At 45.6% G+C, this 27,128-nt stretch overlaps 1 protein-coding gene across 1 annotated transcript in view; it reads right to left on the bottom strand.

Annotated features, from left to right (window-relative positions):
- LOC139277021 (protein-glutamine gamma-glutamyltransferase 2-like) overlaps positions 1-23,453 on the bottom strand; it is a 34,960-nt gene extending 11,507 nt beyond the window's left edge. Inside the window, exons 1-4 of the mRNA XM_070895027.1 lie at positions 23,404-23,453; positions 16,211-16,393; positions 8,044-8,286; positions 1,401-1,519 (exon numbers count right to left, since the gene is read on the bottom strand). Coding sequence (XP_070751128.1) covers positions 1,401-1,519; positions 8,044-8,286; positions 16,211-16,393; positions 23,404-23,413 — 555 coding nt within the window. The 5' untranslated portion in view covers positions 23,414-23,453. The remainder of the gene's footprint in view (positions 1-1,400; positions 1,520-8,043; positions 8,287-16,210; positions 16,394-23,403) is intronic.
- Positions 23,454-27,128: the final 3,675 nt, after the last annotated feature.

Genomic DNA, 27,128 nt, shown 5'->3' with positions numbered 1-27,128 from the left:
GTTTTGAGGGGGGGAGAGAGAGTTTTGATGGAGGGAGAGAGTTTTGATGGGGGGGAGTTTTGATGGGTGGGATAACTTTTTATTTGGATATTTTGAAAAAATTATGTAAATATGTTTTGTCTCTTTACTTCTTTTATTTTTTGTAATTTAAACTTCCATGAATGCTTCTGTTGTATAGTAAATTAACTTTGCAAAGTTTGTCCTATGTCCTGTATAGCTGTTTGATCCTATTCACAATCTTTAGTCAAGTCATTAAGTACCTACCTGCGCTGATTTCTTAATTCTCCGCAAGGGTTTTCTGTGCGGCCACAAGTGACCACATACACTGGCCTAAGTTAGTTTTGAGCAACTATTAGCTGTCCAAAGTGGCCTAAATGGCCAAAACGGGCGTAGGTGGCTGGTAAAAAAAAACGAAACTAAAAAAAATCCTAACTAACTCACTTACATTGGAGCAACTCCTGGGCAAATTTGGGCCCAAAGAGCCAGCGCATGCTTAATGGGCCGAATGGCCTCCTATATTGTGTCATCCTATGAATGCAAGAAAGGCACAAAATTCTTGTGCACTACCACCTTCCACAGGGCAACTAGGGATGGACAATAAATCCCAAGAATGAAAAAAATATAAATACAAAGAAAGACTTGCATTTATGTAGGACGTTTCATGACCACCAGACATCCCAAAGAACTTTCCCTTTTGAAATTAGTTACTGTTGTAATGTAGGAAATGCGGCAAGCTCCCACAAACAGCAATGTGATAATGACCAAATAATCTATTTTTTCTGTAATGTTGATTGAGGGATAAATATTGGTCAGGACACTGGGGATAACTCCCCTGCTCTTCTTTGAAATAGTGCCATGGGATTTTTTACATTCATCTCATCCAAAAGACGGTACCTCTGACAGTGCACCGCTCCCTCAGCACTGCACTGCACTGGAGTGTCAGCCTAGATTTTTGTGCTCACGTCTCTGGAATAGGACTTGAAACCACAACCTTCTGACTCAGAAGCAAGGGTGATACCAACTGAGCCACAGCTGACACTAAAGTTGCTCTTTATTTTCTAGTTAGCTTTCTGACAGACAGCAAGGGTCCTTATGTGTTTTATTTTATCTCAAAGAGAGATCGCATTATATCTGAGCAAGTGGTTTGCTTTTGGCAGTTTAAAAAGGAGAGATTCTACAAGTTAACATTTAGTGGAATGAGTACTTCCAAACTGGTCCTGCTAATGTTACCAGCAGTGTTTTGGTGCTGATCCTTGCGTCTTTTGTTGCAGTTACTTTTCTGGTAGTCCCCAGAAAAAGAGCAGGATGAGCAAACAACTTGGGGGACAAGGGAATAACAACAGTTGGAACTTAGTTGGTAAAGACAGTTCAACAGATAATATCCCCAGTTTTACAAACACCTGTCCAAAATTCCATGGCAGACTTTGAATGTATTCAGTGCAGCCAGTGAAGATAACTCCTTGCTCATTCAGCACATACTCGTTTAGCTGTCCATCATCGCTCAGAAAGACTTCATCCTCTAAAAAAAAAGAAAATACAATTGATGGATCAGCAGTGATTCGTGAACTGTAGAAAGGTCGGGCATCATCTCTTTCGCAGCAGGGATATCAGTTACCAAAGCTGGTTAAGTCACTCCATTCGTCACACCATAAAATTATAGTTGCCATGTTGCAAGAGTAGAAGGACATTGCCAGCCATTTTCAATGTTCAGATATTATATCATTTTAATGATGCACTACTTCCATTAAGAGAGTATTTGGTAATTTACTTTGTGTATAGTTTGTAGAAAAACTAAAAGACACACTGTTCTGGGGTGAGGCTTAAGTTCAGGATCTGAAATCTCAAGGAACCTAAAGAAAGAAAGAAGAAAGACCTGCATTTACATAGTGCCTTTCACAACTTCGGGATGTCCCAAAGTGCTTTACAGCTAATGAACTACTTGAAGTGCTTTCACTGTTGTAATGTACGAAATGCGGCAGCCAATTGCATACAGCAAGCTCGCACAAACAGCAATCTGATAATGTTCTGATAATCTGTTTTTGTTATGTGGATTGAGGGATAAATATTGGCTAGACATTGGGATAACTCCACTGCTCTTCTTCAGAATAGTGCCATGGGATCTTTTACGTTCAGCTGAGTGAGCAGACAGGGCCTCTGCTTTATGTCTTATTTGAAAGATGGCACCTCCGACAGTGTAGTGCTCCTTCAGCACTGAACGTGTCGAATTTCGTTATCATTTACAATGTAATAATGCCACATCCAGGCTTGGTGAGGGTGAAAATCGGGGTGGGACCTGAATACACAGTTCCTTGTCCATTTTTGCCACTTGTTAAAATCTCCATCCCATTTCTAGGCAGGTATATGCAAATGATGGGATAACATCGAACAGCAAGAGCTATCTGTGCACCCCTGGCATCCAGAATTGCTAGCGCATTGGGAGCATTTAAAATTTAAAAGGCTGGAGTTGCTCTACTGCAATTGATCATGAGCTTATTGTTGTGTATCTGTAAAGCATGCACTCCTATATTCCACCACCAAGGAGCGCATCCCCTGAAGTCCCAACGGATCCCAGCATCCCTTGGGAGCACTGTATATAAGCCGGCCCCTAAGGCCTGTTCATCACTCTGGAGTGTCTTAATAAAGACTGAGGACTGTTACTTTAACCTCCCTGTGTGCAGTCTCATCTGTGTTAGGAACACAATAACTGGCAACGAGTATACGAATCCAACGCAAAGATGCAGCAAACTGTGGGCATCCTGGAGAAGTTCTCGGAGGGTGAGGACTGGGAAGCCAATGTTGAACAGCTAGACCAGTAATTTGCAGCCAACGTGCTGGACGGAGAAGGAAGTGCTGCAAAAAAGGAGAGCGGTCCTCCTCACGGTCTGTGGGGCACCGACCTATAGCCTCATGAAGAATCTTCTGGTTCCGGTGAAACCCGAGATAAGGCGACTTGCAGGACAATGTGAGTTTGATGGCTACTTGGAGCAGATGCTCAGAGTCTATTTTGTACTGGGCATTAGCCACGAGACCATCCTACAAAAACTTTTGATTGTAGAGACACGGACCCTCAGTAGGGCCATTGCGATAGCACAGGCATTTATGTCCACCAGTGATAACACCAAACAAATCTCTCAGCACACAAGTGCTAGCAATGTTCATAAATTAACTGGAACTGTGTTTGCGAGCAGAAATGTACAGGGCAGAAACCACGAGTCTGCAACTGCCAGCAGGCCTCAGGTGACCCAGGTGACTCAGAGTCCCCAACAAAGGTTGAATGCAAGGCAATTCACACCTTGTTGGCGATGTGGAGACTTCCATTCAGCCTATTCATGCAGCTTCAAAGGATATGTTTGCAAGAGCTGTGGAACAATGGAGCGCCTCGAACGAGCTTGCAGACGAGCTGCAAGCTCTGCAAAACCTGCTAACCACCATGTGGCAGAGGAAGATCGGTCCATGGTAGGTCAAAGCAATTTCGAGCTTCAGAGAGAGGAGGCAGATGCTGAAGTACACGGGGTGCACACATTTGAGACGAAATGTCCATCTATAATGCTAAATGTAAAATTGAATGGCTTACCCGTAGCCATGGAACTGGACACTGGCGCTAGCCAATCCATCATGAGTAAAAAGATGTTTGAGAGACTGTGGTGCAACAAGGCACTCAGACCAGCCCTGAGCCCCATCCACACGAAACTGAAAACGTACACCAAAGAGCTCATCATTGTCCTGGGCAGCGCCATGGTCAAGGTCACCTACGAGGGCACGGTGCACGAACTGCCACTCTGGATTGTCCCGGGCAATGGCCCCACACTGCTTGGAAAGAGCTGGCTGGGCAAAATCCGCTGGAACTGGGATGACATCCGAGCACTATCACATGTCGATGAGGCCTCATGTACCCAGGTTCTTAACAAATTTCCTTCCCTTTTTGAGCCAGACATTGGAAATTTTTCCGGGGCGAAGGTGCGGATCCACTTGGTCCCAGAGGCATGATCCATTCACTACAATTCGCGAGCGGTACCTCCCATGATGAGGGAGAGAGTGGAAATCGAGCTGGACAGGCTGCAACGCGAGGGCATCATCTCCCCAGTGGAATTCAGCGAGTGGGCCAGCCCGATTGTTCCAGTACTCAAAAGTGATGGCACGGTCAGGATTTGCTGCGATTATAAAGTAACTATTAATTGTTTCTCGCTACAAGAGCAATACCTGCTACCTAAGGCAGATGACCTATTTGCCTGGCAGGAGGCAAGACATTCACCAAGCTCGACCTGACTTCGGCCTACATGACACAGGAGCTGGAGGAATCTTCGAAGGGCCTCACCTGCATCAACACGCACAAGGGACTGTTCATCTACAACAGATGCCCGTTTGGAATTCGGTCGGCTGCAGCGATCTTCCAGAGAAACATGGAGAGCCTACTCAAGTCGGTACCATGCACAGTGGTCTTTCAGGATGACATATTGGTCACCGGTCGGGACACCATCGAGCACCTACAAAATCTGGAGTAGGTCTTCCAGCGACTGGATCGCGTAGGGCTGCGGCTGAAGAGGTTGAAATGCGCCTTCATGGCAACAGAAGTGGAGTTTTTGGGGAGAAAGATCGCGACGGACGGCATTCGGCCCACAGACGCCAAGACAGAGGCTATCAGGAACGTGCCCAGGCCACAGAACGTCACGGAGCTGCCGTGGTTCCTGGGACTCCTCAACTATTTTGGTAACTTCCTACCGGGGTTAAGCACCCTCTTAGAGCCCCTGCATGTGTTATTGCGTAAAGGTGAGAACTGGGTATGGGGAAACCAAGTAATTGCTTTTGAGAAAGCCAGAAACATTTTATGCTCTAACTAGCTGCTTGTATTGTATAACCCGTGCAAAACCCGTGTTAGCATGTGATGCGTCATCATACGGAGTCAGGTGTGTATTACAATAAGCTAACATTGCGGGGAAGTTGCAACCTGTCGCCTATGCCTCCAGGAGCTTGTCTAAGGCTGAGAGGGCCTACAGCATGATTGAGAAAGAGGCATTAGCATGTGTGTTCGGGGTAAAAAAAAATGCATCAGTACCCGTTTGGCCTCAAATTTGAGCTGGAAACTGATCACAAGCCCCTCATATACCTGTTCGCTGAAAACAAGGGGATAAATACTAATGTCTCAGCCCGCATAAAAAGGTGGGCACTCGCGCTATCAGCGTATAACTATACTATCCACCACAGGCCAGGCACCAAGAATTAAGGGTTATGGGGAGCGGGCGGGTAAGTGGAGCTGAGTCCATGGCCAGATCAGCCATGATCTTGTTGAATGCCGGAGCAGGCTCAAAGGGCTAGATGGCCTACCCCTGTTCCTAATTCTTATGTTCTTATGTTCTTATGACTGTGTGGATGCTCTCAGTCGGCTACCATTGCCCACCATGGGGATGGAAATGGCGCAGCCTGCAAACTTGTCGATGGTGGTGCAGCCCGCAGACTTGTTGATAGTCATGGAAGAGCTTGAAAATGATAAATCACCTGTCACGGCCTGCCAGATTAGGACTTGGACCAGCCAAGATCCAAAGGACGAGCTGTCCATTCAGGCAGACTGCCTGTTGTGGGGTAACCGCGTCGTGCTACCCAAAAAGAGCAGGGAGACGTTCATCTCGGATCTCCACAGCACACACCCGGGTATAGTAATGATGAAAGCGATAGCCTGATCCCATGTGTGGTGGTCTGGTATCGACTCTGACTTAGCGTCCTGTGTACGGCAATGCCGTGTGTGTGCTGAATTGAGCAACGCGCCCAGAGAGACACCACTAAGTTTGTGATCCTGGCCCTCCAGACCATGGTCGAGGATCCATGTCGACTATGCGGGCCCGTTTCTCGGTAAAGTGTTCCTGGTGGTGGTGGATGCTTTTTCAAAATGGATTGAATGTGAAATAATGTCGGGAAGCACAGCCATTGGCACCATTGAAAGTCTGAGGGCCATGTTTGCCACCCACGGCCTGCCTGACATACTGGTCAGTGACAACGGGCCATGTTTCACCAGTGCCGAATTTAAAGAATTCCTGACCTGCAGTGGGATCAAACATGTCACCTCGGCATGTTTAAACCAGACTCCAATGGGCAGGCAGAGCGGGCAGTACAAACAATCAAACAGAGCCTTAAACGAGTCACAGAAGGCTCACTCCAAACCCGCCTGTCCCGAGTACTGCTCAGCTACCGCACGAGACCCCACTCGCTCACAGGGGTGCCCCTGGCTGAGCTACTCATGAAAAGGACACTTAAAACCAGACTCTCGCTGGTCCACCCCAACCTGCATGATCAGGTGGCGAGCAGGCGGCAGCAACAAATTGTAAATGATGGTCGTGCCACTGTGTCACGGGAAATTGATCTGAATGACCCTGTGTATGTGCTAAACTATGGACATGGCCCCAAGTGGATTGCGGGCACAGTGATAGCTAAAGAAGGGAGTGGGGTGTTTGTAGTCAAACTAGACAATGGACAAATTTTCAGAAAGCACCTGGACCAAACGAGGCTGCGGTTCACAGACTGCCCTGAACAACCCACAGCAGACACCACCTTTTTCGAGTCCACAACACACACCCAAAGGATCAACGACACCACCCCGGACCAGGAAATTGAACCCATCATGCCCAACAGCCCATCAAGGCCAGGCTCACCCAGCAGCTCTGCAGAGCCAACAACATGCTAGCCCAGCGAGGGCACAGCCAACACACTAGAACAGACATTTGTACCAAGGTGGTCCACCAGGGAAAGAAAGGTTCCCAACCGCCTCACCTTGTAAACAGTTTTCACTTTGACTTTGGGGGGGAATGATGTATATCTGTAAAGCATGCACTCCCATATTCCGCCACCAGGGAGCGCATCCCCTGAAGTCCCAAGGGATCCCAGCATCCCTTGGAAGCACTGTATATAAGCCGGCCCCTAAGGCCTGTTACTCACTCTGGAGTGTCTTAATAAAGACTGAGGACTGTTACTTTAACCCCCCTGTGTGCAGTCTCATCTGTGTTAGGAACACAATACTTATCTGTGGAGATTTTAGAATTTGGGACATCATTCACACAACAGCAGTGATCTTGCTGTAAAAATAATAGGGTGTTAATGATGCACGGTGTTATTAATATGCAAATCAGGCAACAAGTTCAGGGAATTAAGAGCTACACTGTGAGCTGCGAATCTCTAGAACTTGCTGGTCGATTTATTCCACTCTGCTATTTGCTTTGTACAATCGGCATCGCCCTTAGCCTTTTAGGAACATGCTGGATTTTCACATGAATTGCTCATTAAACTCACCACAGAAATCTATATCTGGTAATTAAGTGCATAAGTACCTTATTAACAACGTGATAATTGTTTATGCAATGCCAATCATCCTTTCTGGCCCAGAAATTGAACAATTTAAACTGTGAAGTCTCATTCCTTCAGGTGGTAAATTGCTCTTAGAGATTTTAAAAATGTAATTTTTTTTATTTGTTCTTACATTTTCTTTCTATCCATTTTCTCTCCCTCTCTTAATCCAGTCTTTCTTTCCCTTTCTTTATTTCTCGTTCTGTTCCTGATTTGACTCTAATTTACCCTCCTTCACAGTCATTCCTGTTTCTTTCGTAAACCTTAAATCCCATTGGTTAAGGAGATACACTGTTGGTCCCACCATTCACTGAGGTCCCACATGCCCTGGTGCCCTCACCACGCTGTTATCAGCTCGCACTTCCAGTAATTTACAGAGCAAACAAATTTTGGGCTGAAGGATGCAGAAAATATCTAACTATCAGGGCCCGCCATGAGATGCCGTGCTACAGCAAGATCTGGCGCATTATGTTTACCTTTTCTGTACAAGTAAGGACAGCTTTTGTTATGAGACCCACTCTCTGGATAGAGCCTGTGAAGCTCCTTGGGATATTTTACTACATCAAAAGCATATTTTAATGCAAGTTATTGTTGTTGAGAGTATATGAAAAGGTAACTCTACGATAAAGTAATATCCTTTTGTTTCATTTACAATCTGGTTCTAGCTCACTAATGCAGGAATCATTTCTAATCTAGTATTAAACGGAGCAGTACCTGAGCACCATGGGTTGAAAAGTAGAACAATCTCCCCGAGCACCTGGCTCACCGTCTGGCCCGGAGTTATTTTCTGCAGAACTAAGCTGTGACGACCAATCTTAGCATTTGGCGATGAGGATATATTCAGGGACAATCTGCTTCTGGAGGAGGAAACAGCAACTGCACTCCATCTCCTTTTATTTATTGAATCCGACAGTGAAAACAGGAATTTAGTCCCAGATGTCTCTGAAGGGTTTGGCCCTAAAGAGAGATGAACAGAAATAAATGAATTCGACAGCAGATGAAACTTACTTTTAGTCAGTAATCAAAAATAGTGACTTGCCGTCAAAATGCCAGATTCACACAGTCTTTCAACAGGCACATCATGTCAGATTATTTTGCTCACGTGGATAAGCAGCAGCCAGCCAATCAGAAATGAGCTGTAAGGTCCAGGCGCTTATCCTGCTCCCATGAATAATGACCCCAATAAAGAGTGGCCCAAACAGCAACAGAGCAATGCTACAGTGAGACACTGGTCTCGAAAGAATGGTCATCATGAGAAGTATTGCAGTCTTCAAGGCATATGGTCACTGCCTGGACAGGTCTGCCACACATGGTTGTTGCCTGCTGCGCCCTTCACAACTTCGAGTAGAGTCCTCCTGTGACCGGTTCTGGGGTCTCACATTTTCATCATATATTTTAATGACTTGGATGAGTGAATAGAGAGTTGTACATCCAAGTTTGCGGATATTGCTGAGTTGTGTGAATAGGAGCAAGAAGGTACAAAAGGACAGAGTCAGGATAAATGAGTGGACAAAACAATGGCAGGCGGAGTTCAATGTGGGGAAGTGTGAGGTCATCCACTTTGAATCTAAGCAGGATAAATCGGAATATTTAAAAGCTGGGAAGGAGCAAAGAGATTTAGCCGTCTATGTACAAAAATCTCGAAAAGCTAGTGTGCAGGTACAGAAAGTAATCTAAATGACGATTGGAACGTTGCCTTTTATTTCAAAGGGGTTGAAATACAAAAGTGAGGAAATTATGCTTCATTTGTACAGAGCCTCGGTCAGACCCCATTTTGAGTACTGCATTCAATTTTTTTAATCTATTTGTTCTTGGGGTGTGGGCATTGCTGGCAAGGCTGGCATTTATTTATCATCCCTTGTTCCCCTGAGAAGGTGGCAGTGATCTTCTTTGAACCATTATGCATAGGAGTTTGATACAACCGAGTAACATTATGTCAGTCTTGGACATTGAGCATAATATCCACTTGTAATAAGACATATAAATAGTAAAAGGGTAGTAAGAGGAATGGTGGGGCAATTAGGGACCAAAAAGACCTAGGCATGGAGGCAGAGGGTATGGCTGAGATACTAAATGAGTAATTTGCATCTGTCTTCAAGGAAGAGGATACTGCCAAACACATAGTGAAGGAGGAGGTAGTTGAGATACTTGATAGAATAAAAATTGATAAAGAAGGGGTATTAGAAAGGCTGGCTGTACTTAAAGTAGATAAATGACCAGGAGCGGATGGGATGCATTCTAGGATGCCGAGAGAATTGAGGGTGGAAATCGCAGAGGTACTAGCCATAATATTCCAAACCTCCATAGATACGGGGGGGGGGGTGGTGTCAGAGGTCTAGAGAATTGCAAATGTTACACCATTGTTTAAAAAAGGGTGTAACATAGAAACATAGGAACATAGAAAATAGGTGCAGGAGTAGGCCATTCGGCCCTTCGAGCCTGCACCACCATTCAGTAAGATCAAGGCTGATCATTCACCTTAGTACCCCTTTCCTGCTTTCTCTCCATATCCCTTGATCCCTTTAGCCATAAGGGCCATATCTAACTCCCTCTTGAATATATCCAATGAACTGGCATCAACAACTCTCTGCGGTAGGGAATTCCACAGGATAACAACTCTCTGAGTGAAGAAGTTCCTCCTCATCTCAGTCCTAAATGGTTTACCCCTTATCCTTAGACTATGTCCTCTGGTTCTGGACTATCCCAACATCGGGAACATTCTTCCTGCATCTAACGTGTCCAATTGTGTCAGAATTTTATATGTTTCTATGAGATCCCCTCTCATCCTTCTAAACTCCAGTGAATACAGGCCCAGTCGATCCAGTCTCTCCTCATATGTCAGTCCTGCCTTCCCGGGAATCAGTCTGGTGAACCTTCGTTGCACTCCCTCAATAGCAAGAATGTCCTTCCTCAGATTAGGAGACCAAAACTGAACACAATATTCCAGGTGAGGCCTCATGAAGGCCCTGTACAGCTGCAGTAAGACCTCCCTGCTCCTACACTCAAATCCCCTAGCTATGAAGGCCAACATACCATTTGCCTTCTTCACCGCCTGCTGTACCTGCATGCCAACTTTCAATGACTGATGTACCATGACACCCAGGTCTTGTTGCACCTCCCCTTTTCGTAATCTGCCACCATTCAGATAATATTCTGCCTTCATGTTTTTGCCACCAAAGTGGATAACCTCACATTTATCCACATTATACTGCATCTGCCATGCGTTTGCTCACTCACCTAACCTGTCCAAGTCACCATGCAGCCTCTTAGCATCCTCCTCACAGCTCACACCGCCACCCAGCTTAGTGTCATCTGCAAACTTGGAGATATTACACTCAATTCCTTCATCTAAATCATTAATGTATATTGTAAATAGCTGCGGTCCCAGCACTGAACCTTGCAGTACTCCACTAGTCACTGCCTGCCATTCTGAAAAGGATCCATTTATCTCGACTCTCTGCTTCCTGTCTGCCAACCAGTTCTCTATCCACGTCAGTACATTACCCCCAATACCATGTGCTTTAATTTTGCACACAAATCTCTTGTGTGGGACCTTGTCAAAAGCCTTTTGAAAGTCCAAATACACCACGTCCACTGGTTCTCCCCTGTCCACTCTACCAGTTACATCCTCAAAAAATTCTAGAAGATTTGTCAAGCAGGATTTCCCTTTCACAAATCCATGCTGACTTGGACTGATCCGGTCACTGCTTTCCAAATGTGCTGCTATTTCATCTTTAATTCCGACATAAACATAATTGATTCCAAGATAAACCCTACAACTACAGGCCAGTCAGATTAACCTTGATACTAGGGAAGCTTTTAGAAACAGTAATCAGGGACAAAATTAAGAGTCACTTGGACAAGTGTGGATTAATTAAGGAAAGGCTGCATGGATTTGATAAAGGCAAATTGTGTTTAACCAACTTAATCGAGGTTTTTGATGAGGTAACACAGAAGGTTGATGAGGGTAATGCGTTTGATGTAGTGTACATAGATTTCCAAAAGGCATTTGACAAAGTGCCACATTATAGGCTTGCCAGCAAAATTGAAGCCCATGGAATAAAAGGGACAGTGGCAGCCTGGATATGAAAATGGCTAAGTGACAGGAAACAGAGAGTAGTGGTGAACGGTTGTTTTTTGGATTGAAGGAAGGTATACAGTGGTGTTCCCCAGGGGTCGGTTCTAGGACCACTGCTTTTCTTGATATATATTAATAACTTGGACATGAGTGTACAGGGCACAATTTCAAAATTTGCAGATCAAACAAAACTTGGAAGTATAGTGAACAGTGAGGAGGAGAGTGATCGACTTCAGGAAGACATAGACAGGCTGATGAAATGAGCGGACACGTGGCAGATGAAATTTAATGCAGAAAAATATGAAGAGATGCATTTTGGTGGAAAGAATGAGGAGAGGACATATAAACTAAATCATACACTCCTAAAGTGGGTGCACGAACAGAAAGATTTGGGGTTATGTGTGCATAAATTGTTGAAGGTGGCAGAGCAGGTTGAGAAAGTGGTTAAAAAGACTTATGGGATCCTGGGCTTCATAAATAGAGGTATAGAGTGCAAAAGTGTGGAAATTATGATGAACCTGTATAAAACACTGGTTCAGCCCGAACTGGAGTATTGTGTCCAGTTCTGGGCACAGTACGTTAGGAAAGATGTGAAGGCCTTGGAGAAAGTACAGAAAAGATGTACGAAGATGATTCCAAGAATGAGGGACTTCAGTTACATTGACAGATTGGAGAAGCTGGGGTTGTTCTCCTTGGAGCAGCGATGATTGAGAGGAGATTTGATCGAGGTGTTCAAAATCATGAGGGGTCTGGACAGAGTAGATAGAGAGAAAATGTTCCCATTGGCAGAAGGGTCGAGAACCAGAGGACACAGATTTAAGGTGATTGGCAAAAGAACCAAAGGCGACGTAGGAAAATCTTTTTTACGCAGCGAGTGGTTAAGATCTGGAATGCACTGCCTGAAAGGGTGGTGGAGGTTGACTCATATTTATCTTTCAAAAGGTAGTTGGATAAGTACGCGAACCAAAAAAATTGCAAGGTTACGGGAAAAGAGCAGGGGAGTAGGACTAGGTGAGAGTCAGCATGGGCTCGATGGGCCGATTGGCCCTCTTCCGTGCTGTAACCATTCTATGATTCGAAGTATAGCCAAGTTGATACACTTGAACTGCATTTGTAACCTCAGACATTCATTCCATATGTTAATAATATCTATTTGAGTGCCTTGAGTTCTCTTACTGTTTATATTAAGATACTGCTAATTGTATTTTCATAAGCATCAATAAAGAATTGATTTCATGAACTGACTTCCTCTTTCATGATTTTGGCAAGACGTTAAGTGATTCACTGAATCACCTGCATGTGTTCTAATAGGGCATTGATGCTATAAATATTAATATGATTTGGACCGGTTGTAGTGTTTATGCCAGCCAAATTAAAGCTTTCAAAAGGGCTAAACTTTGCTATCATTTTCGGCGGGTTCTCGGCGATTTTCCTGGCGGTGCAGCTGTTTGTGGTATATTTGGATTTCCAAAAGGCATTCGATAAGGTGCCACACAAAAGGTTACTGCAGAAGATAAAGGTACGCGGAGTCAGAGAAAATGTATTAGCATGGATAGAGAATTGGCTAACTACCAGAAAGCAGAGAGTCGGGATAAATGGGTCCTTTTCAGGTTGGCAATCGGTGGTTAGTGATGTGCCACAGGGATCGCTGCTGGGACCACAACTGTTTACAATATACATAGATGACCTGGAAGAGGGAACAGAGTGTAGTGTAACAAAATTTGCAGATGAACAAAGATTAGTGGGAAAGTGGGTTGTGTAGAGGACACAGGGAGGCTGCAAAGAGATTTAGATAGGTTAAGCGAATGGGCTAAGGTTTGGCAGATGGAATACAATGTCGGAAAATGTGAGGTCATCCATCTTGGAAAAAAAAACAGTAAAAGAGAATATTATTTGAATGGGGATAAATTACAACATGCTGCGGTGCAGAGGGACCTGGGGGTCCTTGTGCATGAAATACAAAAAGTTAGTTTACAGGTGCAGCAGGTAATCAGGAAGGCGAATAGAATGTTGGCCTTCATTGCGAGAGGGATGGAGTACAAAAGCAGGGAGGTCCTGCTGCAACTGTACAGGATATTGGTGAGGCCACACCTGGAGTACTGCGTGCAGTTTTGGTCACCTTACTTAAGGAAGGATATACCAGCTTTGGAGTGGGTACAGAGATGATTCACTAGGCTGATTCCGGAGATGAGGGGGTTACCTTATGATGATAGATTGAGTAGACTGGGTCTTTACTCGTTGGAGTTCAGAAGGATGAGGGGTGATCTTATAGAAATATTTAAATTAATGAAAGGGATAGACAAGATAGAGGCAGAGAGGTTGTTTCTACTGGTCGTGGTGACTAGAACTAGGGGGCACAGCCCACAAAATATGGGGGAGCCAATTTAAAACCGAGTTGAGAAGGAATTTCTTCTCCCAGAGGGTTGTGAATCTGTGGAATTCTCTGCCCAAGGAAGCAGTTGAGGCTAGCTCATTGAATGTATTCAAATCACAGATAGATAGATTTTTAACCAATAAGGGAATTAAGGGTTATGGGGAGCGGGCGGGTAAGTGGAGCTGAGTCCACGGCCAGATCAGCCATGATCTTGTTGAATGGCGGAGCAGGCTCGAGGGGCTAGATGACCTACTCCTGTTTCTAATTCTTATGTTCTTATGTTCTGTTCTTATGTTTTCCACCCGGTGAAAGTTTCCCTCTTAGTTTTTTAGTGGTATCGCCCACATCTGAACACACCAGGACCAGACCGCCGGTGTGCAATGCCGAAAAAATCGCCAAGGCGTAAGTTTAGTCTCAATGGAAGGGAGCCCTCCAGATCGCCGAAGGAACTGCCCTGTGAAAGCTGCTTAAACAGGGCGGTAGATGAGTACTCTGCAAAGAAAGGTAAGTTACAGGCTCTTTATTTATTTAAAAAAATATATAAACAGTGATTCGGTGTAAAAGTGTCTTGGGAATGCTTTTTACGTTTTTATTTTTTTTATTGAAATTTAAAAAAAAGTTTTCCCCCTCTCTAGGCCCAACCGCAGCGTCGGACTAAATTTTAAATACTTATCGTCCATTCCGGTAAGAACCGCCCATTTTACTTAGTTTCCCCTTAACCGCCGAGAAAACCGCCAACAATAAAGGTGAACGCCCATTTTATCGCTGGGCAATTAGTTTTAATTAGTTTAAACATAAAAGTGGAAATTCTCACCAAACGTTAGCGGTTTTTCTGAATGGGCAATCGGGTGTTGAGGGGCTCATAGGAACGTCTAGCCCATAATACTTTCCTCGAATGTATTTATCACAGTGCTATGATGAGGTGTTAAGGTGAAGGGGTAAATGATTGTGAGCTGGATTTTCCTCCACGACCCTGCCTGAATGAAGTGCAATAGCAGTGGAAGTGGGAGCACAATTACAGCCTCTCTGCTTGATCTGGATTTCTCTCCTGACACCAGGAAACACTGTCACTGGCTGCTCCTTCCCCGACTGACGTATGCAAACACCGACGGGGGAGGGGAGACAGATCCCGATTCCTGGCCCATTTCACTCCTGTCCACCTCTGTTCCTGCTGCTCTCTGAGATTGCCAACCAAAGCCTGGCAGCAGCCCATGGGTTAGCGGCCCCAAGGTCTCCTGATGAAGGCCTAGGTCTCAGTTGGCCTTCAGTGGGAGATTTGTCATAGTCTTCGCAGCCATTCTGCCCTTTTATTGTGGCTGCCGTTACTGCAGTTGCGACAGCAGTGGTTCCACTGCAGCATTGCTCAGCTTCTGCTCGGGGCCACTGACAAGACCCGACTTGCAGGAGGGAATTCAACCATCACCGCTTAATGAACCTCATCGCACAAAACTGTCAGGGTGGGGTTTGGATGGCAAGCCTATTGGTATGGGAAGAGAGAGTTCCACCCCTGTAGGTCTTAAACTACCAATGGTTGCGAATTCAGATTTTGTTTTTTGGAAATTGAAGCATTCCTACTTGGGTCTAAGTAAATAATTCATTACAATTAAAACTGTCTAAATGATATTAAAAAAGCAATTCATAGGTTTGTGATTGCAGGGGACAATTGTAGATGGTGAGCTACTAGTTTATTGCAATTATGACAAGTTATGGGTTTTGCATAGTCGGTCAGAGAGAAATTTCCCAGGACATTTTTCAATTGGCAGTTGGATCTTTTCCCCTTTTGTGGTCTCTGCTAAGAGATTGTGTGGTTAGTGACTGCGTCGGGATGTGTATGGTTGTCTACCATGTCTGAATGGGGCAGTCTAGATGGGCCTGAATGTCTTTTCCCACGCTTTTCATATGTTCAGAACACCTTCAAATCAGAATGATCACCTCCCATGGAAAGAATAACAAGCAGGAGACTAAACACAGTGCCCAAAAACAATCCTTTCATAAACTTCTTTATTCTAACACTCCTTGTAGTGATTGCACAAATCTTAGGCCGCAAAATTCATAACAACATAAAATTACTGTGTGTTGTCTGAAATTGACATCGCACTTTCCACATCCTGCTTGGTACATCCTGCTGATACTTCCTGTCTGGTACTTCCTGTCTGATACATTAGTGAATATTTAAACTTCAGAAAAAAATAATCAGCCACTCAACATTTTAATATGAATCCCCCACAATCTGTGTGCCAGCCATTGACTCGTCTGGCTCTTCAACCCACATAAATCAATCCACATAAAACACAACTAAACACAATAAAATCAGTGGTATTAAATCAGGAACAAAAATAGAATAAGAACAACAATGAAAAAAGACTTCCCTTTTTATGTTATAACTAATAGTCATCGTGAAATTCCCCAACTCATTCCAAATTGTTTACCTGTCTGGGCAACCAGTTTAAATCTGTCATTGTCTGGATTGTATTGATTTCTGTTGAATTGCACCGTGATGTGGAAGGTCTGTCCCCGCCTGACGATCAGTCGCTTGGTGCTGATCTCAGAGGTCCGGTGCTCTTGGTTGTTCTTCTCACAGTGAAAGTCAGTGTAACTCACACAATCCGCAGCTTAAATAAAGGAAAAATATGTGTTAGGTTTTGAGCTCTTGAAGCTTTGAGGAGAGGAGGAGCAGACGGCCAAGTTTAAGAGCTGTTGAGCACCTCATCGCTAGTGGTGGTCCATATGGCTCTGAATAGCATCACCAATTGTACTTATTATAGTTTGGAGCTGTTCCGTTATTTGTCTGTGGGGACAATTAACTAAATAAAATTAAAAGTGTCAGTGGCAAATTGTGCTGCACGATTTTAGCATGTAAACCTTTAATGAGACAGTAACCAATTTCCACCTCTGTTAAAATAGCATAAATAGGAGCTTCAAATATTATATATTTATACACCAATATCATTTTGTGTAATTTCACCCCAAAGGGTTTTTAACCTCATTTTAATTATAGATGAAATGCGTGCTTTATATTATTTTATATTATTACACCCCATGCTATCCCTTAACTATTGAAGGGTAAAGATACATCATCTTGAATGGATATAGTGCTACTCATGTGTAGGATGCTGTCGTATGAATATTTTGCAATGAGGGATAAGAATACAGTAGATAAGGAGCATAGGGGAGGAAAGGATAATGGAGAAGCCAGGATCGGGAATCAAAGACTCAGTGAAAGAGGAGGATTTAAAGGAGGTTTTTGAAAGCAAGGAGAGATGTGGCAAGGTAAAGTGAACAGGATAGAGAATTCCAGAAGGCAGGAGCTAAATAAGCAGCTACCAGTGATAAAGAGAAGGGAATGAACAGAGAGACCCAGGGGTAAATGTACACAAATCGTTGAAAGTGGCAGGGCAGGTTGAGAAAGTGGTTAAAAATGCATATAGGATACTGGGCTTCATAAATAGAGGCATAGAGTACAAAAAGCAAGGAAGTTATGATGAACCTTCATAAAACACTGGTTCAGCCTCAACCGGAGTATTGTGTCCAATTCTGGGCACCGCACTTTAGGAAGGATGTGAAGGCCTTAGAGAAGGTGCAGAAAAGATTTACAAAAATGATTCCAGGAATGAGGGACTTCAGTTACGTCGATGGGCTGGAGAAGCTGGGGGTTGTTCTCCTTAGAGCAAAGAAGATTGAGAGGAGATTTGATAGAGGTGTTCAAAATCATGAGGGGTCTGGGCAGAGTAGACAGAGAGAAACTGTTCCCATTGCTGGAAGGGTCAAGAACCTGAGGACACAGATTTAAGGTGATTGGCAGAAGAACCAAAGGCGATATGAGAAAAAAAGTTTATGCTCAGCGAATGATTATGATCTGGAATGCATCGACTGAAAGTGTGGTGGAGGCAGATTCAATCATGGCTTTTAAAAGGGAATTGGATAAGAACCTGAAAAAAAAATGCAGTGCTATGGGGAAAGGGCGGGAGAGTGGGACTAGCTGAGTCAAATTCACAGTCCTGGCAAACATGGAATTTTGCAGAGAGCTGGCACGGTCTCATCGGGCCAAATGGCCTCCTTCTGTGCTGTAACCATTCTATGATTCTGTGATTGTATGAGACGTGAGCAGAGATTTGATATTAGAGAAGCCGCCATTGCAGTCAGTGATGTAATACCAGAGCGGATCACTAAGATGGGGCTAGGATGGGCCCATGGAGAGTTTTAAGAATAAGGTGGGAATTTTGAAATCACCATGCTCGGGCACAGGAGGCTGAAGGATTTTGCAGAGGACAGAGTGATGGGAGATCACGACTTAGGACTGGGTTGATGGGATACGGGGAGGACTTAGTGCAGTGAGGATAGAGTGACGAGAACGGGATGTAGTGTGGATGAGGACATGGACTACAGCGTTTTGGATGCATTGAAGCTTGTGGATGGCTGATGTAGGAAGGCCAGCTAAGAATGAATTGGAGAAGTCAAGTGTTGGGGTACTGAAGTTATGGACTAGGGTTTAGCAGCAGAGCCGAAAGATTGGGCAGAGACGGGCAATGTTGCAGAGAGGGAAGAAGGCGTTTTTGGTAACAAAGTAGATGTGGAGGAGAAAGCTTGAGCTCAAGGTTAAACAAGAAGCACTTTCTCTCTCAGCTTGAGTTAGCAGAATGGAAGGCAGCGGACTCGAGACTGGAAGCTGGAAGGTGCTGAGAGGAGAAGAGGATGGACTCAGTTTTGTCAACACTTAGCTGGAAGAAGTTTTAGATCAGCCATGTCCTGATACAGGCAGGAAGTTTGAGCCCGTGACAACAATCTTTGGTCAATGGAGGAGGCAACAAGTCACATTTGGATGCTGGTAATATACATTTGGAAGGCGGCCACCTGCTTCTGGATAATGTTGCCAAGAGTAACGGATAATAATGAAGGGGAGGGGCTCAAGAATGGATTTCTCGGGTACACAAGAGGTGACTGTGCAAAGAGCCATTGGCAGCAATGTAATGCCTGCACTGTGTCAGGCAAAAGCAGAACTAGGCAGGACACTGCCCCAGAGGTGGATTACAAAGGAGTGATAGTGGAGGGGATTATATAAAATGACATACATATTATTACATGGAAACTGGCCGTTCAGACTAACCAAGCCTTGTATTTAATCCACACAGGTATGTGCTCTCTCTGCTCGCCTATCCCTTATTCCTTTCCTTCACCCACCTATGTAATCTTTTTTTAAGTGTTGATATAGTCTCTGGTTCATTCACAACAACAACTTGCATTTATAAAGCACCTTTAATGCAATAAAACGGCCCAAAGAACTTCACAGGCATGATTATCAAATAAAATTTGACGCTAAGCACATAAAGAGATAATAGGACACAGGTAAATGAGGTTGGTTTTAAGGAGCATCTTAAAGGAGGAGAGGAAGGTGGAGAGGCAGAGAGGTTTAGGGAGTCAATTCCAGAGCTTAGGATCGAGGCAACTGAAGGCAGGGCCACTAATGGTTGAGCGAAGAAAATTGGGGATTCGCAAGGTCAGAATTGGATGAGTGCACAGATCTTGGAGGGTTGTAGGGCTGGAGGAGATTGCAGATACAGAAAGGGGCAAGGCCTTTGTGGAATTTGAAAACAAGGATGAGAATTTTAAAATTGAGGCGTTGCTGGATAAGGAGCCAATGTAGGTCAACCTGGTTGGGAAACTGAAGTGATTAGGTGGTACGCCAGTTTTACACCCCACCCTATGGGCCCAAGTTTTGGGCCGTGCCGAGAACGGCGCAGCCCCGACCTGGACGCCCATTTTTCGCGCCACAAAATGTACCTAATAAAAACTTACAGATTCTCCGGCTCCCTGCTGGTCCTCTTGAGTCGGGCGCGGCGCAGCACGAGCTGTGGGGGGGTGGTGCTAGATCCCTGTGCTGAAAACAGTGCCGGGACCTCTGCATATGTGCGCTACAGTGCGCACGCATGCGCAGTTGCTCCAAGCGCCCAAAACTGTGTGGGAGGGGCCCGAAGCACGCAGCCCCTAGCCCTGGCCGAATGGCCTCACTGGGGCTGCATGCATAAGGCTGACTCCCACGCCCAGCTCCTGCTTCCTCCCGACCCGACTCGACTCCCACTTCCCCCCTCCCCGCCCCTGGACCCGACCCGACCTCGACACCAACCCGACTCCCGCTTCCCCCACCCGACCCGTGCTCCCGACCCCGGACCTCGGACCTGACCCGACCCAACGCCACCTACCTGTGAATCTGGTGCTGGGGACGGGCCGTGCCCGGCCCGTTCAGCCTCCACCCCACTTCTCCTCCCCCCATCTCCTTTCCCCCCTTCTCCTTTCCCCCATCTCCTTTCCGCCCATTCTCGTTTCCCCCCTTCTCCTTTCCACCCCTTCTCCTTCCCCCCTTCTCCTTTCCCCCCTTCTACTTTCCACCCCTCCTCCTTTCCCCCTTCTCCTTTCCCCCCCTCTCCTTCCCACCCCTCCTTTCCCACCCCCCTTCTCCTTTTCCCCTCCTTCTCCTTTCCCCCCCTTTCCCCTTCCCCTTCTCCCCCTTCCCCTTCTCCTCCCCCTTCCCCTTCTCCTCCCCTTCCCCTTCTCCTCCCCCCTTCCCCTTCTCCTCTCCCCTTCCCCTTCTCCTCCCCCCTTCCCCTTCTCCTCCCCCCTTCCCCTTCTCCTCCCCCCTTCCCCTTCTCCTCCCCCCCTTCCCCTTCTCCTCCCCACCCCTTCCCCTTCTCCTCCCCCCTTCCCCTTCTCCTCCCCCCTTCCCCTCCTCCTCCCCCCTTCTCCTCCTCCCCCTTCCCCTTCTCCTCCCCTTCCCCTGCTCCTCCCCCCTTCCCCTTCTCCTCTCCCCTTCCCCTTCTCCTCCCCCCTTCCCCTTCTCCTCCGCCCTTCCCCTTCTCCTCCCCCCCTTCCCCTTCTCCTCCCCACCCCTTCCTCTTCTCCTCCACCCCTTCCCCTTCTCCTCCCCCCTTCCCCTCCTCCTCCCCCTTCTGCTCCTCCTCCCCCCTTCTCCTCTTGCTCCCCCCTTCCCCTTCTCCTCCCCCCTTCCTCGTCTCCTCCTCCCCTTCCCCTTATACCTCCCTCTTCCTTCTCTCCCCCTCCCCTTCTCCTCCTTCCCTCCCCCTTCTCCCCCTCCCTCCCCATCTGCCTCCCTCCCTCCCCTCCCCCTGCCCCCCCTCTCTCCCTCTAACCCCCCTCCTCCCCCTCCCCTCGCTGTCAGAAACACAGACACTGACAGTCAGAGAGTGAGAGACACACAAAGACAGACAGACAGACAGAGAGATAGAGACACTGACAAAGACACACTGGGGAGGTGGGTGGGGGTGTCCCAGCATGCTGTTGGAGGGCTCCTGGTGCTGCAGTCGGTAAGTAGAAAATGTTTTATTTATTGATTTTAAAAAAAAAATTCTTATTAATTTTTTGTGATTGATTTATTGGTTGATTTATTGATGTTTTTATCATTTATTATTGATGATGGCTCCTTATTTGTAAAACTGAAGTGTTTAATGTTTGTAAACTTCCCTTTAAACCCCCCCCCCCCCATTCCCTACGCCTGATTTGTAACCTACGCCTGATTTTCTAAAGTGCAGACAAGGTTTTTTCGAGCGTACAAAAATCTTCACTTACTCCATTCTAACTTAGTTTGGAGTAAGTTTTCACTGCCGAAACTTTGAAAACAGGTGTAAGTGGCCGGACACGCCCCCTTTTGAAAAAAAAATTCTGTTCCAAAGTGAAACTGTTCTAACTGATTAGAACTGGAGCAAACTAAATGCCGAGAATTTGAATTTCTAAGATACTCCGTTCTACACCAGTTGCTCCAAAAAATCAGGAGCAACTGAGGCCGAAATTTGGGCCCAATATTACTCTCCACTGACTTCAATGGAGAGGAGCATCGGGAAGGTTGTAAAATCAACGTTCCACCCGATCCAGTCTGTTTCCCGATGGACGGGTTCGGTTAAAATTGTCCCCAATGTCCCTTGTCTCGACAAAATGAAATTCATTGTTATGTTCTCAAACCTCGTATCAAGTTGAAATCCAGAGCACAAACCTTACATTAACATAAGTATTCAAAATAATACAGATCATTTGGACCAGATTAAACCTCCAAATATACTCGGAGAAAGGTTAGAAATTTGCCAGGAGATGCTTAAAGGATTTGATTCTTTCCAACTTAATTGGTAAAAATAGAGTGTACCAGTTATCATTGGTAACCACCCTTGGTTGGGAAAAGATTGAGATTTGGCAGTAGTTGGAGAGAGTGAAGGAGATTTGAGTGGATTTCTTAGAAAGTGAAGAGATAATACCAGTTTTGAAGGAAGTAGAAAGAGTAACGGGCATGAGAGGCAGATTGATGATGTTTGCAAGCATGGGAAGTGAGGAATACCCGGCAAGGCTAGGGACACAGAGCTCCTGCCAAATTTAATGGCAGGACTCATCATAATATTTTTGTTCTGTATTCTGACCTACAACTGGCAGAATTGACAGGCTGACCGGCTTCCAGGTGGGAAAACCAACAGCAGGAGACTGTAGCCCGGGACCCTCAGAGAAAGTCCCTGGAAATTGGAAGAGAGGGAGCGAAAGTTTGGGGCTTGGTGGGGGAGAGGTTGCTGATTGCGGCAGGAGTGAGCGAGAAAGACCATGACTGTAGAGCGATGCTGAAAGCGTCCTTAAGACCAAGGTGTGGTTGGGGGGAGAGGGGCATCCTTCATTTTGGCCCACAAGAAATGCTGCAAAAGGCATTTACCTTCTTGAGTTGGTAGCTCCCTCCTCCCATTTACTGCTGGATTTCCCGAGCCCTGGGACACCTGGCCAGCAACTATTAAATTGCATTGTGCGAGCCTTATTTAATGACATTAAATGATGGTGTCCCGCCTCTCCATGGTGGGTCAGGGGCACGGTCTCCATTTAAAATGTTTTATCCACCCTCCCTCTAGACTCTCCTGCCCATCTTGTGGGGGCGGGGTGGGGGGGGGGGGGGGGATTAATATTGAGGTCAAAATATCACAATCACGACTTTTGAGTAACTCCGTTTGCACAAAATTGTGGACTTGTGGTTCCTTTAGTCTTGTGTTCATGATTTGTGAACAGCTGTGTTCTTGGAAATCTTGTGTGTGCTGCTGTTGGATCCATTTGGTTATACAAATGAAGCAAATTCAAAATACCAGCAGCCCAACCGAAATGCTTCCAGTACATAAGTTCCACCAAAGCCAGAACAATAGCAAAATAACTGCAGCTTTGGCACGCTTAGGCCTAAAATTCGAATCACTTCTGCAATATGCATAAACCACTTGAAGCCAGGTCCTGATGTGCCTGGAGAGGGAAAACAAACTAACCACAAAAAACAGCCAAATCTTTAATTTAAGTACTGTATATACACCACCCTTTCTCACATTAGAATCATCGGAAAAATTAATCTCGGAAAGCTTTTCTTGCTGTTCCATGCATTCCTTTTGTTTCTTTTGCCTCCCTATTGATTTCTATGAGATGCTAAGTTTAAGGCACCAAAACAACCACCCGCCAAACAAAGGAACCTGGCTTGTGTCAGGTCCAGCTCCTCCAAGTATTCAAATCGGAGTCAATCAGGAAGATTGATCATAGAAAACTCAGTCATTAAAGCAAAAGGAAAGCACAGAAAGAGAATCAAAGCAAATAATCCTGCATTTTCACTCACTGCTTGCCATGTTGTGTCAAGATGAATGCTTGCTCTCTCTTTCACTCCCACTCCTCAGCGAAAATGACTTTTGTTTCCACAATGTAATAGCTGACGCGCAGTAACGGTTTGCATACAATTACACTTTATTTAAATTGTACCGTTCACCACAGGTGGATATTTTTACATCATTAAAGGAGCGCTGTCTTTGTAAATAACTGAGAAACTTTTATTCACAAACATACAACAAAATTATTTAAATTGTGGCAATGCATCATTGTGTTTCTGGCACACATTGTCATAATAATGAAAATGTAAAGTATTCCTTTCTTTCCGACCAAAAAAAAACAGATTTATCACAACACTTTTTCAATAAAGCAATGCCCCTTTAAGTATGAAAATACTTCTTCCTGATATGTGATCTGCTTTCACTTCAAGAGATACACCCCCATGTCTGCAAATACTGTACTAAAAGATGGCAGCAGTTCCTGTATAGACAATCGTAAATAGATTAGGAAGTCATTTTTTCTTCCAAAATAGTTCTTGCATGGTGAATTTCTTTCGGAATTTACATTGTTTAAAGACAAATGGTGAAACATGAATTTCTATGACAGCGAGTTACTGTCCGAGGGCTCTGAATTGACATCAGTAGCTTGTTAACCCAAGGTTTCAAATTTGCATGTCAGTTTGATTCAAAACAGTTACTAATCTGACCATTTACCCAACAAGATAGGAATAATCGAAAGAATGATAAACCCCTGTAATTGTTTGCCTCTGAAACTGGGGTACGGGATAAAACTCAAGCCTTTAGTCATTTATCCAGGTGATGAACTCTGCTAGTTAGCCGCCCAAATTAAAATCGTCTGTTATGAAATTGTACTCTTTGAATATTACGGAACAAACATTTAACCGTTTTAAAAGGGTTAATACCTCCATTGAAATTGCAGACAAAGGAATATCAAACAAACACGTTAAGCATTCATACACTAATACTTAAGGAGCTTTATTTCAAAACAAAGGATATGAATGAGTTGAGGGCTTTTACCCAATCGCTGTTGCTCTGGAGCAGCAGTTGACTAAAGTTAGTCATGTGGAAACGTATAGACAAAACATCTCAGGGGCTCTTTCGCAGCTGCTCCAAAGGATTTGGACCTCAGGGAATTGGATTGTGTCAAGCAGTATGAACAGTTTTGGGGACTCACTCGACCTGAATCTATGCCAAGCTGCATGCCCGCCTGACCGAGATGCAGACTGCTCGAGAGAGAGAGAGAGAGAGAGAGAGAGAGGGCATGGCAGCACCACAGCCATCGTCACCAAAGCCCCTTGATTGGGGTTCTAAACTCAAGCACGCTTTCCATAACGAATGCTTTGATTGGTAGCTTTGGAAAATTTGTACTCCAATCTGCTGCGGCCTTTGCTATTTGGACAGATGGGTTGGGGAATTTTACCCCCCCCGCTCCCCCCTCCCCCCCACCGATGGGCAGGAGAGGGTCGAGGGTTAAATTGTCAAATGCAGGGAAACCTGCCGCTAACCTGCTGTGAACTCGCCTGTTTCCATTTTAATTCAGACGGTTTCTGAGGCATCCGAGTAAACTGCTCTGGAGAGACGGGTCTGTGGTTGTAATATTTAAATGAGGCTCCTTTTGTCATGTATTCAACTGTTATTGTAACCCATGTATAAACTGACCTAAGTTGTACATCGTGAGAACACTGACCACTCGGTGGTGAACTTGTGGGAGACACTCCTAACCTGGACTTTCAGGTAAAAAAGGGGAAGCTCCACCCACCTTCTTCACTTCAGTGCTGGCTAATAAAGGTTACTGGTCACAGAGTGACCTTCTCTCAAGTATGGGCCTCGTGTGCATTTATACTGTAGAGTAAGGACATATTATTGGCAATGAGAAACTGGGATTTAAACCACGCGAGCATGGCCACTAGCAGTACAGACGAGAGGTACTGTGTCGGTGATGATTGGGACGATTTTATTGAGAGACTACAGCAAAGTTTCGTCACTAAGGAATGGCTGGGACAGGATTCGTCCGACAAGCGCAGGGCTCATCTCCTGATGGTTTGTGGATCCAGGACGTACTCCCTGATGAAGGACCTTCTAGCGCCAGAGAAGCCGGCGGACAAGACTTTTGAAGAGCTCAGTAAGTTGATCGGGGAATACTTTAAACCGGCGAGCAGCATGCAGCTGGCGAGACACTGGTTTTACACGCATCGGCGGCGAGAAGGGCAAAGCATTCCAGACTTTGTGGCAGACCTCCGGCGACTGGCGAGCCTATGTAAGTTCCCAGATGCATGCAGAGCGGAGATGCTGCGAGACTTTTTTATTAAGGGCATCGGGCACGCTGGGGTTTTCAGGAAACTGATTGAGACCAAAGATTTGACCCTGGAAACGGTGGCTTTGATGGCCCAGACATTTATCTCATGGAAGGAAGAGACCAGAATGACGTTTGACAAAAATCTTGGTTTCAATGCAGCAAATGGACAGGGAGTCAACATTGTTAACGCGGCACACAATTCTCCAGTCAGACAGGGATAATTGGACATATCCGAGCATGTAGTCGAACCCAAAGGGGGAATTCAACAGAGAAAATGGCAAGCTGAATGGCGATTCATACCTTTGCTCGGGACAATGCGGCCAGTAATGGGGCTATCAACACCTGTCAATGGTGCGCTTAAGGACAGTTACAGAGACAGTCAGAGACGATCGACTGGTAATGGACCTTTTGTTTCCAACAATGGCTTATGTTGGAGGTGTGGAGGCAAACACACAGCCAGAGCTTGCAGGTATCAGCAATATAACTGCAGAAACTTGGCGCGTATATGTAGGAAGCCTGCAGCCAGGTTGATTTATGAGAGGACAGGCCCGATGTAAGCCCTACGAGGCCAAATGGACACTGGGGGAAATTGCTGGCAGCTGAAGTTCAGCGAGTTTATGTGGAGCACATATACAGTTCATACACCAGGATGCCACCAATAATGATGAAAGTGCTCCTCAATTGCATCCCAGTATCAATGGAGCTAGACATGGGGGCCAGCCAGTCCCTGATGAGTATCAAACAGTTCGACAAGTTGTGGGCGTCCAAGGCCAGGAGGCCAAAATTATTGCCGATTGACGCACAGCTACGGACATATACAAAGGAGATCATTCCGGTGCTAGGCAGCGCCACGGTAGTCATGACCCACAAAGATTTGGAGAACAGGTTGCCACTCTGGATTGTCCCTGGGGACGGTCCTGCACTGGTGGGGAGAAGTTGGCTTGCTGTCATGAACTGGAAATGGGGCGATGTCAATGCAATTTCTTCTGTGGAGCGAATATCATGCTTACAGGTCCTGGACAAATTTGACTCACCATTTCAACCCGGTATTGGCACTTTCATGGGGACCTAGGTAGTGATTCACATAAACCCGGACGCCAGGCCGGTACACCACAAGGCCAAAGAGCTGCCGTATGTGATGCGGGAAAAAATAGAAGGACAATTGGACTGCCTGCTGAGGGAAGGCATCATCTCACCAGTCGAATTCAGTGACTGGGCGAGCCTGATTGTGCCGGTGCTCAAGGCGGATGGGTCGGTCAGGATATGTGGCGATTACAAGACCATCATCAATCGGGTGTCACTCCAAGACCAGTACCCGCTACCGAGAACGGAGGACCTCTTTGTGACGCTATCTGGTGGCAAACTTTTTTCAAAATTGGACCTGACCTCAGCTTACATGACCCAGGAGCTGACGAGTGAGTC

Source organism: Pristiophorus japonicus, chromosome 12 (genome assembly GCF_044704955.1).
Source record: "Pristiophorus japonicus isolate sPriJap1 chromosome 12, sPriJap1.hap1, whole genome shotgun sequence".
NCBI classification, from domain to species: Eukaryota; Metazoa; Chordata; class Chondrichthyes; family Pristiophoridae; genus Pristiophorus; species Pristiophorus japonicus.
The sequence above is the reverse complement of the archived record's forward strand: the minus strand, read 5'-3'. Positions and strand labels throughout refer to the sequence as shown.